Source organism: Physeter macrocephalus, unplaced genomic scaffold (assembly GCF_002837175.3).
Source record: "Physeter macrocephalus isolate SW-GA unplaced genomic scaffold, ASM283717v5 random_853, whole genome shotgun sequence".
Classification (NCBI taxonomy): Eukaryota; Metazoa; Chordata; class Mammalia; order Artiodactyla; family Physeteridae; genus Physeter; species Physeter macrocephalus.
This window is the reverse complement of record NW_021146139.1, coordinates 1-16,594: the sequence shown is the minus strand read 5'-3', so window position 1 is coordinate 16,594 and position 16,594 is coordinate 1. Positions and strand designations below refer to the sequence as shown.

Here is a 16,594-nt window from a genome sequence, read left to right as displayed (position 1 = left end):
GGCCCCGGACGCACAGGCTCAGCGGCCATGGCTCACGGGCCCAGCCGCTCCGCGGCATGTGGGATCTTCCCGGACCGGGGCACGAACCCGCGTCCCCTGCATCGGCAGACGGACTCTCAACCACTGCGCCACCAGGGAAGCCCCAGACTAGCTTTAAAAGAATGTTTTGTAACTCTCACACAGCGCTGGAGTCAAAAAGCAAACTTACTTGGTATAAGGGACTGTTCCTATTTTACTGAGAAAACTCCAAGGGTACTGAGGGCATGTGATAACACTCAGTGGTGAGAAAAAATAGGATCCGGTGGGAGTTGTACCAGCAGGAAATCTGAATTCCGGAACCTAAGTCGGCTGTTAGCTTTGGACACTGGCTTCACTAGTCTGGCCCCTGATTCTTCATTTGTAAAAACACTGATAGTAATAATTCTCTGCACACCCAATCACATGAATTAAATACTAGGTCAAAACTCGCAAAAAGATAAGGTCTGTCCCACTTACCCTTTATTTACAAAGTCATTCCACAATTCGTTTTTCATCCCATCAACTCTACGGTAGAGAGGTTACATGACTTGTCTATACTGGATGCATAAAGCGGAGTCTTGTGGCTCCGGAGAGCCAGGGCACCGCACTCCTCACGATGAGCTAGTGCAAACTGCCGTCTTTCTCCGCTCTTGCCCCCCATCTTCTGTCTCCACGCACCCTGCTCAACTCCCGGATCTAACCCAATTCCTCCCATTTGTCAAAATTAGCAGCGCATTAGCGCAAAACTTTGTCCTTGATCCGTCTTCCGGTCTACGGAGGTCGTTCGACTGGCCTTTGCTCCTATCAATCAGCGTGACCCGCACACACTCCCCACAATGACTGTCCTCGGCCCCTTCGCCCCGCCTCCAGGCAGACACTCACTTTCACAGGTTTGGGCAAAATGGCGCCGCTGCGAGTAACGATGACTGACCTCGATGGTACCAGACTCCGAACTAAGCCGGCCCGTCCGGCGGAGACATCGCCACCTTTCCCCAGGCTCAGCCCGCTCCGGAAAACCCCAGATCCGACAGGTGCCAACGCCAGCCAGCGAGCCGCTCCGGACGCCATCTCCCAGATCCCCCCCCTCGTCCGGGGACCCGCACCCCACCACCCGGCCCCCGTGCCGCTATCGGGAAGCCGCCCGAAGCCTCGCGAGGCTTTAGGGATCAGACGAGAGGTCCAGCTCACAGACTTGCGCAATGCGCCTAGTTCCTGTTGCGGGCCGATATGGTGACGTCAGGAGGATGACGCCTAGGGCCCGGTACACCCCTCATTCCGGGCCTGGTGGGCGGGGCCACCTGACTGGAGTTGTCCTTGTGAAGCCTTCAGATTTCTGTCATTGTTGCCGCACCCAGGACCGCCAGGGCGTGGCAGAGCAGGGGGTTGTTGAAATGAGAAACCACTTTAATTGAACTTCAAACTATTGTATTTTTTTTAACAATTTAAAAATACAAATTTATTACTCGTGCTACTTGAATGATTTTGGAATTTTATTTCATGCCAAGGTATATGTTATGTATAGCTAAATGGAAAATATATCTGAAAAGGGGGAAAATGGGGGCTTTCACACAAACTGTCCAGGTGATTGCTAAAGTAAACTTGAGCCAAAATAAGTAATAAAAAAACATAATGTTTTAATCGTGTAAAAAGCACTGTAACAATAAGCAAGATAACAAAAAGCCCGTAGTGTCTGTGTATAAAACAAGACACATCGGGGCTGTGGGGCTCCCATAAAGGGCTGGGAAGGTGGCCCCTCTTCTTGGGAAACAGGCCTGGCTTCCTAGGAACTGGTCCAGGACCCTGGACGGCATGTCAGCCTCCTGGACTTAAGAGGCTCTGAGCCGAAGCCTCTAGCTCAGGCTGTCCAAGGCCCCAATAAGGGAGAGAGGCTGAGAAGGGGGAGAGTGTGTATATTGGAGGAGGGGGCTGACTGGACCAGGCTCTGCATCTTCCACCCAGCCACTGCCACCACACCCCTAGGCTATCAGGCTGATCTGGCCTCTGGCTCTGTCCAACCAGCCACTTTCCCTCTCAGAACAATCGATAAAGCAAATGCTCGGCACCATGCTGGTGAGAGTAGGAACGAGAGGATCTTGGCAGGTACACACTGGGTGCCGAGCAGGACTGTGAACCAGTTCCTAGGGGGTTTCAGGATCAGGAGCGTCTCTCTGGGAGTCCAGCCAAGAGAGAAGAGTTTATCACAGGGTGCCAGGAATCCTGTGCCCAAGCTCCTAGAATGCCCAGGACTGAAAACCAAGGTAAGAAACTGGCTTTCCCAGGGAGCCTCACTGCCTCCCCACTTCAGCTTCCCACTTGGCAGCTGAGGACAGAGTACAGGAAGGATTTCTGCTGACATACAAAAGCTGCTGGCCCTCCTGGGGCAATGACCAAGCAGCGTCTGTTGACAGGGCAGCCAGGGAAAGAAGATAGGGCCCTAACGCCTTCGGAGCAGGATAAATCCCTCTCGACTGGCTAAGTGCCCGCTCCCTCCAAAGGGTCCTGTCCAGATTGCACAGCGGGGGTCCCATGCCCAATCTTCTCATCACTCGGGATGAGCCGGGCCCCAGAAACCCCCATAACACAGTAAATCCACTTTTACTGACAATATCGGTCCCTCAGGCCAACACTGCAGCCAACTTCTGGTATTTATACAAGATTCCCCATGTTGGAAATTGTGTCTGTAGAATCGTGTGTAGGTGAAAGGCAGAGCGGCCTGTGGCCATGTCACATTCCCCACTTCCTCCATTTCATTAATATCCCCTAAGAGAGGGCAAGTCAGGAGACCTAGGTCTGGGGCTGCTGAGCAAGCCACCTCTCCTCTCTGGCCCTCAGGAAATAAAGGGGTTGAAAGTTAATGATTCCTCAGTCCCCTCGAGGTGTGAGGGTGGATTTGGAACCTGGAGCAAGCCTCAAAAGCAGGAAGGGGAGGGAGAACTCACATCCAACAGCAACTTCAGAAACCAGTAAACATTAAACTCTTGAAAAAGCACTGGCCCTGGTGTCCTGACCAGCAGGACAAGGGCGGAACCCGAAGGGCCCAGGCTCAGGGCCTATCCCGTTCCTCGCATTCTGGCTGGCTCCCCTGGGCACTCTGCAGCCATGCCCGCCTCAGCTCCATAATCTCCTGGCCATACCACTCATGTAGAGTAGAGAAGCAGGAGGTCTCAGGGGACACGGGGCTCTGCCCCCTGCCTAGGAGGAGGCTGGCAGGGCCCTGCGACTCCCACTCGGCCAAGCCCCGCCCTGCTGGCCTGCTGCCCCCTTCTTCCACCAAGCCCACAGGGCTGCAATCTCTGGAGAGGGAGTGACCGTTCTCCAGGCCCGGAGACCAGTGGTCAGGAGCCTGGGGCTTCCAGCGGCTGGGAATGGCCTTCCAGGATGAGTGGCGATGCAGGTCCAGGCTGTGGCGGGCATCACGCAGCTGGCTCTCCAGTTCACGCACCACCAGGCGCATGTAGCCAAAGCTTGCCCTGGACAGCGCCTTCACCCAGGCCTCCTGGGCCGCCGGCCCATCCGCCGCGAGCAGGCGTGGGCGCACTCCAGGGGCGTCGAAGCGGATGGCAAAGGCAAACTCTTCAGGCACGGGGGCCTCGGCCAACTCCACTGTGCAGCCCTCCAGCACCACTAGGCTCAGTGGGGTCCGGCCCTCTCGACTCTCAAAGGAGAACAGCAGGTTGCCTTTAAGGACAAACCAGCACTTTCGGCCAGTGCCACTGGGGGTGGATGGAGTCCCTGCGCCCCCCCAAGTGCGCAGGAAGCCTGCGTGGTCTGCTGGGGAGTCGCTCAGGGCGTAGTGGGCCACACTCCTCTCGTTCAGCTTCATGGCTCCCATAAGAACTGTGAGGTGAGAGAGGTGGACACAGATCGGAGGGAGGCAGCCCTTGTGCCCCGGTGGGAGGAGAGCACTGGCCCTGGAAAGACCCGGGCCCCAGGCCTGTGGGCTCTTCTCACGTGCTGTGCCCTGAGGTGCTCAGTGTCTTCATCTGTGAAATGGGCTAGTCTCCCCTGCCTTTTCTCTCAAAGGGCTATTGTGAGGATCATGCAAAAAACTGGACATCAGAGGACTCAAGGATAATGTGATTGTATCAGCCCAGGAGGTATGGCGGGGCTTCAACACAGCTGTTTAAAACCCAAAGGAAAAGGCATCAGTTGAGCTGAAATGGACCCCAAACTCATAAAAACCATTGTGCTTAAACCATCCCCTAATCTGAGGGCCCCTGAGCTCCAACCCTGAAGCCAAACATCCAGGGTTTCTGTGACCCCTGTGGACCCCTGCTGGCCTCTCATTTGTTAATGGCACAGCTGTCCTTTAGTAGCCTTCAGGGCCAGATAGGGCTGGGGTGGGGCAGGCCTGCCTCATTTCTCCATCAGTGTGGGTTCAGACAGGGACCTGCTCAGTAAATAAGAGTGAAGTACAAACACAGGGCATGGCTGAGTAGGATCAACCTCAACCACTGGACGTTGGTGCCCCACAGGTCACAAGTGGCATCTCATCCAACTGTCCTCCTGACTCACAGAAGACTGAGGTCAGGACGGTGAAGGCGAACTGCCCACGGTCACGTGGCCAGTGAGAAGCGGAGCTCGGTCTCCTGATTCCCTCCCACCCTTTGGGGGCAAGTTCTGGCAATGACCCACTTACCAGCAGAGCTCAGTGGGCAGGGGCAGGGGCCTCTCTTGTCTGGCCACACGGCTCAGCCCTTTGACCACGTGGTTTCCGGGGCACCTGCAAAAGAATTCTCAAACCCAGTCAACCCATCCTAAAGGATGAAAACTCCTACTCAGGCTTTGGGGCCAAATGAAACCACCACCTCCTCCAGGAAGCTTTCCCTGACCCCTGATAATCGCCCCACCACCACCACCACGGGACCACCCAGGCCCTGCACTTAGGAGCAATTTAAGGAGCTGAGTCCCATTGTCCTGATCATCACTCTTCAGACCTCATTGTCCTGCCCTCTAATGCTAGGTCAGAGTTAAATGCCCTCATAGCTTCTTGCTTTTCCCTTCCAGCACTTGTCACAGTTAATTTGCGGTCTTTAAGTAACCTAATCTGAGAGGCCTGTCCTGATCACTGTATCTAAGGTGGTCCTGATCACGAAGGTGGTCTGATCTAAGGTGACCCAACCAGCACCCCCTCACTTCTGTTTTCATCCCGCAATGATCTCCTTTGTGTTTACACCGCTGTCCCCAGCCCCAGAATGTCTCCCAGTGTAACCCCCAATATCCATACCCCTTGCAGGGCTTGGGAAGGCCCTCTGAAACTATTTGTTAAAATAACTGTGACTACAACAGTGGACAAAATTAAGTCCCTCCCTCCTGGAGCCTACATTTCAGCGGGGGAGACACGCTGTAAAAAAAAGACAAAAATAAATAACAATTAGTGAATTTTTAAATTAATTAAATAATAAATAACGTAAGGACCGGTCTTGACAAGGGCTATGGAGAGAAGCAAGCAGGGTCCTGAGATGGGGAGGGGCCATTCTCCGATGGTGGTCGAGGAGAAGGAGGGGGAGAACACAGATGTTTCCTCGAGGAGTGGCCTTAGCTCCGCGGCGCGGAGAGGGGATCCGGAGCCCACCGAACTGTCTCCGCACCCCCTCACGGGGACAGGCGTCTTCTCCCACCCACCTCCTCGCTCCGGGGATGCGAGGCCCGGACTTCAACCCCGGCGGGAAGCCAGTGCACCGCGTTTTTCTGAATTCTTTTGTTAGAGGAGCGGCGGGCTGGGGCGTGGGACTCACTGGCCGGTGGCCACCGCCGTGAGCCCCTAACCCGCTGTCGCCCTGAAACAGGGTCGCCTCACCGGGAACTCCCCGGCGAGCGCTGCACACTCCGGGGGCGGCGGCCGCCTCGGTTTCCCCATCGCGCACGGAGCTGTCCCGCCACGTCCCCGCGGGCCACGCCCTCCCGGAGGCCGCCGCCTCCCGAGCCCGCCGGGCCCGCTCTCACCTCCGCGCCCCCGAAGCCCAGGAGGGCGACCCGCGGGGTGGGCTGCGGCCGCGGCCAGGGGCGATTCCGGCTCGGGACCCCACGCCTCCGCCCGGGCCGCTAACTTGGCCACGGGAGCCGAAAGACCCCGCTTGGGCGGCTCGAGTTACCGCCCCCGCCCCTCCCCGCCCACGACTCACTAGGCCTCGCGATCCGCGAAGCCGCCCCGGGATCCATGTCCGAGGGAAACTGAGGCCCGACAGGCCGTGACCCGCCTGAGCCACGGTGCTGGTCAGTGCCGGGAGGCCTCGAACGCAGAGTCCCACCTCAGGCCGTCCGGGGGCCTCGGACCCCAGTCCACCTCCCAGAGAACTCGGAGACCTTCCCTTCCCCCCTCCAGTCCCCCTCTCCCCGCCCGGCCCACTTCTCCCGCAGAGCCAAGCCTGGGACGGCCTCGGCCCAGACGCCTCCTCTGGGCGGGCTCCTATCCAGCCCGCGAGGCCCGGCCCAGCTTCCCAGCCACCCAACCCGGCCCCTGGAGTCGCCCGGACCTCTGCTTCTGGGGATTATCCATTTCTGCTTCCGCCACTCCCGCCGGCCTGAAACGCAACTTCAGCGCCCAGACTCTGCCTGGAGTCAGTCGACAGCTAGGCCTGCAGTGAAGGTTGCAGGAGTGCACAACCAGACGCAGGAGGCTAGGGTTTCCCAGCAGCCCTGGAAGCCGGTGAGCTCAGAACATCTGCCCGTGCATTTGCTGGTTCCCACGTCGGAGTTCTGCCCCGGCAGTTCCTGCAGCCTTGAATGCTTTTCCTTCTCAACCCTAACCCTCGGCTCTGACTCCTCAGGGCTCCTTCACATCATTTAGGTCTCAGCTCAAATATCCCCTCCCTGGCCATGAGAAAGTACCTGCAGGTCTCTGTCACATCCCTGGGTTGTATTTTCATTAAAGCACTAACCACTTATTAAAAAAGCTACCCTACACTCACGCTTTTATTTCCTGTTTATTATGTCTCCCCCATTAACTTTTATTCAGTTAATAATAGAAACCATGGGCTTCCCTGGTGGCGCAGTGGTTAAGAACAACTACTGAGCCCACGAGCCACAACTACTGAGCCTGCGCTCTAGAGCCCGCGTGCCTAGAGCCCATGCTCTGCAGCACTGCGAGCCACAACTACTGAAGCCCGCGCGCCTAGAGCCCGTGCTCTGCAACAAGAGAAGCCACCTCAACGAGAAGCCCGTGCACCGCAATGAAGAGTAGCCCCCGCTCGACACAACTAGAGAAAGCCTGCCCACAGCAAGGAAGACCCAAGGCAGCCAAAAAATAAATAAATAAATAAATAAATTTTAAAAAAGTAATAGCAACCATAATAAATGTGTTAGAAGGCAATAAATTTTGTGGGAAATATAGAGCAGGGGCAAGGAGACTGGGAGTTGGGGGAGTAGGGCGGTTGCAATTTTAAAAAGAATGGTCAGGGTAGGGCTCACTGAGAAGGTGACATTTGGGAAATACTTAAAGGAAATGAGGGAGCCAGTCGTGCCAAAATCTGGAGGAAGAGTATTCCAGGCAGATGGAACAGCTAGTGCAACGGCCCAGAGGTCTGTTGTGTTTGAGGAACTGCAAGGCGGGGGGCGGGGGGGGGGTGGGGACCAGCGGGAGGTGGGGTCAGAATGTGTGGCTTGGGGCTTTGTAAATCTGTGAGGGCTGTTATTCCAGGCTGAAATGAAAACGGTCCTGAGCTGTTTTAAAGCAGTGGTCCCCAACCTTTCTGTCACCAGGGACCGGTTTCGTGGAAGACAATTTATCCACGGAAGTGGGGAGCGGGGGCGGTGGAGGGCTGTTCAGGCGGTGATGCGACCGACGGGGAGCAGGGAGCAGCCCGCCGCTCACCTCCTGCTGTGCGTCCCGGTTCCTAACAGCCCGTAGACCGATACCGGTCCGCGGCCCGAGGGTTGAGGACCCCTGTTTTAAAGGATTTCTCTGGCTGCTAAGGAGAGAATAAATGTGGGTGGAAACAGACCGGTGAGGAGGCTGCTGGAGTAATACAGGCAAGATGTGATGGGGGCTGGGAGAGTAGAGAGAGGTGGCCAGATTCAGGATGGGTTGTGAAGGTAGAGAGTGCAAGGTTTGCAGAGAGGTTGGATGTAGGGAGCGAGGGAAAGAGGAGGCAAGGAGGACTCCAACGTTTTGGCCTGACCACCTGGAAGGAGAGTTGCCATTACCTGAGATATGGAAGTGGCAGGTGTCTGGGGCCAGTTATGTTTGAGATGCCCAGTGATCATCCAAGTGAAGGTGCCAAGAATAAAGTGCTTGGTACCTAGCCGTTGCTCAATAAGTATTTGATGAATGAAAGAGGAAGGAATATGCAAAGTGCCTGGATGAGAATAATGGGTGGTCCAAGTGTCAGGTAGGGAAGGAGAGTCTCCTGGTTTTGAAAGAACTGTGTCCTCCACCTGGTTTGGTTTCTCCCACCCATCCTCCTCGTGGTGCCTATTCATCTGCCACTACTGTTTTTGAGCGGCTTACTACGGGCCCTGCTTCAGGGCATTCTCCCATTTCTCTTAAAAAAGCCCTCAGCAGGTATTTACGCCACAGCTGTTTATTGAGCATCATCTACAGTGCACTATCCTCGCCTTCAGGGAACCCAGCAGAGGTGAAAGGACTAGCTTCACGTGAAGCCGCGGTTGGCTCGTGCCTGCCCCGGGGGCGCGCAGAGCCGGAGCTCGAAGAAGGTGGGGCTTTGGGAGGTTCCCAGGGCTTACTGGGCCGGTAGGGGGCGGGGCAGGACGTGCTAGGGGGATTCTGTTAGGTCGGCCGGGGAAGGTTAGACGCAGTGAGGCCCCGCCCCTCTGGAACGCCGGAAGCGAATCAGGTGACTGCGGTGGTGGCTGGTTCCCGAGACCGAAGCAGGCGGCAGTTCCGCGCGAGTTGGAAGGGGTGAGTGTGAAATGTGGGTGACTCTGCTTGGGGTCCCCGTGCTGGGCCGCTGGGCCTGCGGTCTTTGGGGACGGGGGGCGGCAACCCAGACCTGGAGGGAATACGGAGCCTGGTCCCGGCCCGCCGCTTCCGTTCTTCCTGGGCGTCCTCGAGCCTGTCGCTGCCTCTCACTGACCCGTCTGGCAGAGGGCGGTCCTTGGGCGCTCGGGGTTCCCAGCAGTGCAGAAGGGGTGCGGTCTGACGTCCAAGATACCTTGTTTAGTAATTCCTCCGGAAGAACCCAGGCTCGGGGAAGTGATGGCTGGGGGAGAGGGAGGGAGCTGTGAGAGGGCTTGGGGACCCAGTATGGGATCCACACCCAAGGTTAAAGGCGGCAGGGCTAGCCAGGCAGTAGTGACCCCAGTGCTTTTCTAACGTTTCTTAGCTTCCAAAGCCCAACATATAAAGCTGGTAAAAGCAGAGCAGATCTGGTCAGGTCCTGAGACGCTGAGTCCAGAGCGATGTTGCTGAAGACAGGTACCTACACGGACGGGGGTGGCTTTGGGAGGGTAGGTGACCAGCTGGGGGTGGGAGCTACCTGGAGGAAGTTCCAGTCCTGTGGTGTCTGGGCCTCCTTCCCTGATGTGGGTATGTGGGGAGACATGTGCCTCTCTTATTCTTGGAAGTGGGCCAGGAAAGGAGGAGGTGCTCCCCACCTAGGAATCAGTTCCCCTCCAAAGAGGCCTCTTCCTTGCTCACCCCCTCTACCCCATAGCACAGAGGCCCTATCTTATTAACATCAACATGTAATGAGAACAGCCCTGTAAAGTCAGTACAGTGATTCCATCTTGCAGATAAAGAAACTGAGGCCCTAGAGGGAGAGTGAGCTGGCTGGGTGCAGCTCCAACCGGCTGGCCTCTTAAGTCCTTCTGAAGCCTCTTGGGTGTCTATGGAGAACAAAGAGCCCTGGATGGGACTCAGGAGACCTGGAGTCTGGCTACAGTGTACTGTCAAGTTCTGTGTGAATGGAGTGGGGGAGCTGGTCAGGGTGTAGAAAGGATATGACCTCAGGTGTTAGTTTTTGATAATTCCAGCACTGATGTGGTAACAGCAAAGTGGAAATCCGGGCCTCAAACACATTGGCCCACCCCAGGCACCGTCCACCCACTCACAGCGCTCCTGGAGCCAGCAGTTGCAGGAAGAGCCCATTCCACCTTAAGTGCGAGAGTCTAGTTCCCCTGATGTGCAGGACCTCAGCAGCCTCTGCAGCCTCTGTGGATGGGGTGGGGTGAGGGCTGGAGCTACTGGAGCCACTCACAGTTATCCTTGCAACCGCCTGCAGTGCTCTTGCTGGCCTTGGTGGCCCAGGTGCTGGTTCTGGAGAATGGGCTCCTGCGGAAGCCACCCATGGGCTGGCTGGCCTGGGAACGCTTCCGCTGCAACACTGACTGTAACGAGGACCCAAAGAACTGCATCAGGTGAGTAAGGTCTGCACCACCCAACAGGCTTGCCTAGGGCCCTCACAGAGTGGGAGCAGGGAGTGGGGGTCAGCTAGGAAAGAGGGCAGGGTTAGAGCCCCCCATCCCAGAGAGAAAGCAACCAGAGGTGACTTTTGAGACCTCTGACACTCAGCTTCATGACCAGCTTGGGGCCTCTGTGGTGACCTCAGGCCTGTGGGGCAGGGACCCTGTGGTGGACGCAGCCCCTGAGATAATGGAAAGGAGATAACAGTTAAGGGCCAGGCCAGACCCCACGTGCTTCCCACTGGCCCAGTCCTGCTTCTTGGCTTGGGGGCCAAATCCCTCCTCTTGCTCCCCTCTGCTCATGGCTCATGACGTAATCCTTGGTATCCCTTACACTTATTACCTGGCTTAGTCTGCAGCTGACAGCAAGGCCACGGTACTTGTAGGCTGGGTTCACACTCAGAGCATCTAAGAAGTTTGAAAAGCTCTGAGGAAGGGGCGGTGGGGTTAAGGTTAGGCCCGTGCTGGGCCACTGAGCAGCCCTGTCCCCTACCCCTCGCCAGTGAGTGGCTCTTCATCGAGATGGCTGACCGGCTGGCACAGGATGGATGGCGGGACCTGGGCTACGTATACCTTAACATCGATGACTGCTGGATTGGTGGACGTGATGCCGAAGGCAACCTGGTGCCTGATCCTAAGCGCTTCCCCAACGGCATGGCCTTCCTGGCTGACTATGTGAGCCCCACCCCAGCCCTGCCCCTTGGCCTGTGGGCCAGACCACTCTTTCCACCCCATCCTACTTAGGGCTCATTTCTATAATCCCTGCTTGAGAACTCACAGTCTGGTGGAGGAAATAGATACATGGACAGGTAGTTTTGACCCACTGCAGTGGGTGAGAGCAAGGAAGGACATCTTATTCAGCCTGGGATTTCAGGAAGGTTCTCTGGAGGAAGCAATTCTTGAGCTGATACCGGAGAGATGGCATTCAAGGCAGAGGGAATGGCAGAGGCAAATGCCTAGAGGCCAGAAACAGCCCATGCCAGGTGTGTGTGTTGGAGGGAGGGGAAGTATCCTGGTTGGCAGAGGCCAGGCCAGCAAGCTGAGACCCTTTCCTTTGGGCTTTAGGAAGTCATTGAAGGTTTTTATTTATTTTTTATATATATATATATATATTTTTTTTTTTTTTAATTAACTAATTTATTTATTTTTGGCTGCATTGGGTCTTCGTTGCTGTGTGCAGGCTTTCTCTAGTTGCGGTGAGCGGGGCTACTCTTTGTTGGGTGCGCAGGCTTCTCATCGTGGTGGCTTCTCTTTTTGCAGAGCATGGGCTCTAGGCTCGTGAGCTTTAGTAGTTGTGGCATGCGGGCTCAGTAGTTGTGGCTCACGGGCTAGCTTAATTGCTCTGCGGCATGTGGGATCTTTCTGGACCAGGGCTCGAACCCGTGTCCCTGGCAGAGGCCAGGCCAGCAAGCTGAGACCCTTTCCTTTGGGCTTTAGGAAGTCATTGAAGGTTTTTATTTATTTTTTATATATATATATATATATTTTTTTTTTTTTTAATTAACTAATTTATTTATTTTTGGCTGCATTGGGTCTTCGTTGCTGTGCGCAGGCTTTCTCTAGTTGCGGTGAGCGGGGCTACTCTTTGTTGGGTGCGCAGGCTTCTCATCGTGGTGGCTTCTCTTTTTGCAGAGCATGGGCTCTAGGCTCGTGAGCTTTAGTAGTTGTGGCATGCGGGCTCAGTAGTTGTGGCTCACGGGCTAGCTTAATTGCTCTGCGGCATGTGGGATCTTTCTGGACCAGGGCTCGAACCCGTGTCCCCTGCATTGGCAGGCAGATTCTTAACCACTGCGTCACCAGGGAAGTCCCATCATTGAAGGTTTTAATGGGGCCTGGTCAGATGTGCCTGGGAGGCGGCTCCTTGAGGTCCTGCCTGAGCCCAGTGTGTTCTCAACCCCCCACAGGCTCATTCCCTGGGCCTGAAGCTGGGCATCTACGAGGACATGGGCAACTTCACCTGCATGGGTTACCCAGGCACCACGCTAGACAAGGTGGTCCAGGATGCTCAAACCTTCGCCAAGTGGAAGGTGGACATGCTGAAGCTGGATGGCTGCTTCTCAACTCCCGAGGAACGGGCCGAGGGTGGGTCCCACAGCTGGCTGGGGGCCATTAGGTAGACAGGGAGGGGTGGCCATGGAAGGCCCCGCAGTGCCCATCTGTCTTTATGGCCCCTAGGAGGTAGCGTTTCCCAATTCCCCTCACCCAGGGCCTAGGGGGATCTTGGCTCCCAAGCTCCCTAAAGATGGCTTGGTACCGTGCCTTACCTGGGAAGTGTATGCAGCTCTGGGTACAGGGGAAGCACCTCCTTGAACCGTAGTTTCCTCCCATTTGGTGGGAGGTTTGGCCTGAGGCCCCAGATTTCATCTTGTGTCTCTTCATCCTAAAACGTGAGGGTTTGACTTCTCCAGGGTACCCCAAGATGGCTGCTGCCCTGAATGCCACAGGCCGCCCCATCGCCTTCTCCTGCAGTTGGCCAGCCTACGAAGGGGGCCTCCCCCCAAAGGTAAGCCATTCTGTGCACCCAGCTGGCAATGCTCCTCATACCCAGGCCTCCTTGCCTTCTGTGCAGTCAGGGCTCCTGTCATCATAGTTGCTCACGTGCCGATTTGTAGGTCTAGGAAAGGGTCATAAGTACCTGAGGGGGCCTGAGCCAGCCCAGGGTCTTAGAGGAGACACTTGTCAGGTGGGCTGAAGGGATGGGTATCCAAGGCATGGGAACCATATGTCATGTGCTGACACAGCACCCTACAAGCAGTCAGAATCCTGGGTTTTGCCGAGTGGGCTAGGAGATGCAGAAGGCTGGTGAGGCCAGGCAGGTGGGGCCTGGCCTCTGAAAGGCCTTGTGGGCATCTCACCAGGGACCCGTCAGCATGTAGGGTGCTAGAAGGGGTGGAACCAGACTGGCAGACCGGAGGGACAACCCTGGCAGAGGGTGGGACTCACTGAGAGAACACGGGGGTGGGTGTGTGGTAGGGAAGGTTATGGGTACGCCAGCCTGGGTCCATACCCTGGGCTTGGCCCCAACGGGCACGAGAGGGAGGGGTCGGCTTCTGGCACCAGCGCGCATGGAGGAGAGGCCTGGGCAGCCCCAGAGCAGGGCCACTCCCTCCGAGGCCTTCCTCATCCTGAACACGCTCAAGGTCTGTTCTCTTCCCCCTTCCCTACCCTCTGTGTCTCCTGCTGAGGCTCCCCAGCCCCTGGGCAGGGCTCCAGGCAGCAGAGTGTGACTCTGGTGTTGGACTCTGCCTTCCTCCCAAATCCAGGTGAACTACACTCTGCTGGCGGACATCTGCAACCTCTGGCGCAACTATGACGACATCCAGGACTCCTGGAGGAGCGTGCTCTCCATCCTGGACTGGTTTGTGACCCACCAGGACATTCTGCAGCCGGTGGCAGGCCCTGGGCACTGGAACGACCCAGACATGGTACCAGCATGGAGGGGGATGGCCCAAGGCCCACCGCCCTATGCTGTCTTTCTGGACGCTCATTGCCAGGTTCTAGGTCAGCATATCAGAAACGTGTCCTTGAACCAGCCATGCTGGACTTGCCCTGGGGGCTTACCATTCTGTTCCCAGGGCCCCACCCCACCTCTTGGATCAGAATGTTCAGAGAGGGCCTGGGAATGCCTGTTGTTAAGTCTCCCCAGGCGGTTCTGATGTGTCCTGAAACTGGAGAACTTGATCTGTAGTGACTGTCGTGTAAGACGTTATTCCTCCGTAGGGTGAAGATCACAAGTAGTGCACACTCTCTTGCCATTCCCTCCCTAGACTGCTGGCCAGCTCTGCCTCTGACCCCTCTCGATGCTCCGCAGTGTTACCCTCCACAGGCAGAACTGGCCCCTCATACCTACCTCACTCATAGCCCTGACCACTTACACTTCTTTGCAATTTATCTTACAGTTTTATAGCTATCTCTTCATTTAGTCAACGAGTATGTACTGTCAGTGATGATTATAATAATTACAAATGCTAGGCCACACGGAGAGGTGCCTGGAGAAACAGAAATTGACCTGCTTTAGAGTTCCAGCTCCAGCCCTGCCACTTACCCCCGGCACGTGACTTAATTTTTTCTGTGACTCGGCTTTGTCAATTGGAAAATGGAAATAATAATAGCAGCTTCTATATATATAGGGTTGTTTTGAGGGTTAAAAGGATGACCCTTTATTTTTATCTTATTTTATTTTTAGGCCAGCACATGGCTGATGTTGCAAACGGGACTCAGCTCCCTGGGGTTGGCGGGGAGCTGACCTTCACTGACCTACTAGGCAGCAGGCCCAGGGCCAAGTCCTTTTCTAAAAATTATTTTATTTTTTGGCCATGCCACACGGCATGCGGGATCTTAGTTAAACTGGTGTCACGAAGTACACAACATTGTTGAGTCAGCAGTAATCCTTTGTGTCCTGTGGGTGTAGTCAGCTGTTGTTAGGGCAGGTGGGTGGCTAGTGGCAGGAGCAGAGGATCTGTCCAGGTCTGGTTTACTGCCATTCTGGCTGTATTTCTTGACCTGCATATTCCAGTTTATAAACGCTTTTGGCAACAGGAGCCACTGGATCCTCTGAACAACCTGTGACATGGTCAGAGCATATCATCACCCCCATATTCTTTTTTTTTTTTTTTTTTTTTTTTGTGGTATGCGGGCCTCCCTCTGTTATGGCCTCTCCCGTTGCGGAGCACAGGCTCTGGACGCGCAGGCCCAGCGGCCATGGCTCACGGGCCCAGCCGCTCTGCGGCATGTGGGATCCTCCCAGACCGGGGCGGGAACCCGGTTCCCCTGCATCGGCAGGCGGACGCGCAACCACTGCGCCACCAGGGAAGCCCATCACCCCCATATTCTTGATGGAAGAAAAACCCTGAGGCTCTGAAAAGTGACTTGACCCACCTCAAGGCCATGCTGCTGGGGAGTGGTGTTTGCAGAACCGGGGCCCACACCTGGCCGTCCTCCCCCATCTCCGTCTTCTCTGGCTGCAAGTTTAGGGTTGGTCCGCACGCCCACTGCCCTGAAGAGGGCAGAGCTGAGCAATCCTCTTTTCTGCCCCCAGTTGCTCATTGGGAACTTCGGCCTCAGCTTCGAGCAAGCCCGGGCCCAGATGGCCCTGTGGACGGTGCTGGCGGCCCCTCTCTTCATGTCCACGGACCTGCGTACCATCTCCGCCCAGAACATGGACATTCTGCAGAATCCACTCATGATCAAAATCAACCAGGATCCCTTAGGCATCCAAGGACGCAGGATTCTCAAGGTACTGGGGGTGTGGGAGCAAGGAAGGGAGACTGAGAGACTGGGCTCCCCTGGAAACAAGTCTGCAGGCCAGAGGTTCAGGGGTCCGGACTGGGCCTCTGAAATCCGCTCAGTCCCCCCTAGTTGCATTCAGTCAAAGTCTCTACTGGGAGCTGCTTCGACTGTCCCTCACTTGCCTGGGTAAGAGCAGGGCCAGAGCAGGACAGCTCGTGGGATTGGGGGAAGGGAGACATCACCACCGGTGCACACGGGATCAGTGTGGCCCCTCGGTTTGGAACTACAAGACTTCTGCACAAGTCTGTGATGGCTAGCAGAGAACTAGGGCTTGCCTTCAGAGTTTAGGAGTTGTTTGAGCCATGGAGTAGCCAACTATTGCTAGTACTACTGTATACTAGTTGTTGAGCACCTACTGTGTGCTAGACATTCTAGATACATTTTCTCAGAAGGTCGATGCTCCTTCCCTGTTTTACAAATGAGGAAACTTAGACTTGAAGAGTCTCAGTAACTTCATACCGAGGCCACACAATTGGTAAGTGGTGCAACAGGACTAGATGCCAATAGTGTCACCTCAAAGCTTGTGCTCGTTGCCCAGATCCTTGCCTCTCTAGTAGAAGGAAATCTACACCAATATAGAAGGCACCTGCTGAACTGGTGATGCCCAGAGGCGACAACTAATCCTGCCAGAGGGGCTGATGGTGGAGCCAGGCCCAGGGGCCTTCTGGAGGCCGTGGCTGCACCCTCCTGGCTGCTCAGGGCAGAGCTCATCGTTCTAACTGGACGGTGCCCTCCAGTCCAGTGCCAGGGGCTGTCCACGTCTGTCTCTCCCGTTATCCTGTAAGCTCTCTGAGGCAGGACTTCGTGCAGCATTTATCCGTGTCCTGGCCTGGGGCCTGGCACAGAGTGAGTGTCGGGGAGCGTCTGCTGAGTCAGGGAAGGAAGAAAGCAGGTGGAGTTAGACGAGTTGGGTGCTGGAGGGCTG

The 16,594-nt window shown here is 55.9% G+C and overlaps 3 protein-coding genes across 6 annotated transcripts in view; 1 reads left to right on the top strand and 2 right to left on the bottom strand.

Annotated features, from left to right (window-relative positions):
• The window catches only part of SMDT1 (single-pass membrane protein with aspartate rich tail 1), a 3,503-nt gene extending 2,337 nt beyond the window's left edge, over positions 1–1,166 (bottom strand). Inside the window, exon 1 of the mRNA XM_007099874.4 lies at positions 901–1,166. Coding sequence (XP_007099936.1) covers positions 901–1,086 — 186 coding nt within the window. The 5' untranslated portion in view covers positions 1,087–1,166. The remainder of the gene's footprint in view (positions 1–900) is intronic.
• Positions 1,167–1,486: 320 nt separating this feature from the next.
• Positions 1,487–6,912, bottom strand: PHETA2 (PH domain containing endocytic trafficking adaptor 2). Of its 4 annotated transcripts, none has more exons than XM_007099875.2 (3): positions 6,144–6,912; positions 4,658–4,741; positions 1,487–4,137 (listed from the first exon to the last, which is right to left on the bottom strand). In XM_007099875.2, exon 3 carries the CDS (start codon positions 3,848–3,850, stop codon positions 3,062–3,064), a length of 789 nt encoding a protein of 262 aa, XP_007099937.1. In that variant the 5' UTR covers positions 3,851–4,137; positions 4,658–4,741; positions 6,144–6,912; the 3' UTR covers positions 1,487–3,061. The 4 variants fall into 4 exon arrangements, with proteins under 4 accessions (XP_007099937.1, XP_007099938.1, XP_007099939.1 ...); XM_007099876.2 differs by having other exon boundaries at positions 1,487–3,855; XM_007099877.2 differs by having other exon boundaries at positions 6,495–6,912.
• Positions 6,913–8,723: 1,811 nt separating this feature from the next.
• NAGA (alpha-N-acetylgalactosaminidase) lies at positions 8,724–16,588 on the top strand. The gene is made up of 8 exons (XM_028486362.2): positions 8,724–8,878; positions 9,303–9,394; positions 10,200–10,335; positions 10,884–11,055; positions 12,285–12,462; positions 12,789–12,883; positions 13,644–13,805; positions 15,419–16,588. Exons 2-8 carry the CDS (start codon positions 9,379–9,381, stop codon positions 15,797–15,799), a joined length of 1,140 nt encoding a protein of 379 aa, XP_028342163.1. The 5' UTR covers positions 8,724–8,878; positions 9,303–9,378; the 3' UTR covers positions 15,800–16,588.
• Positions 16,589–16,594: the final 6 nt, after the last annotated feature.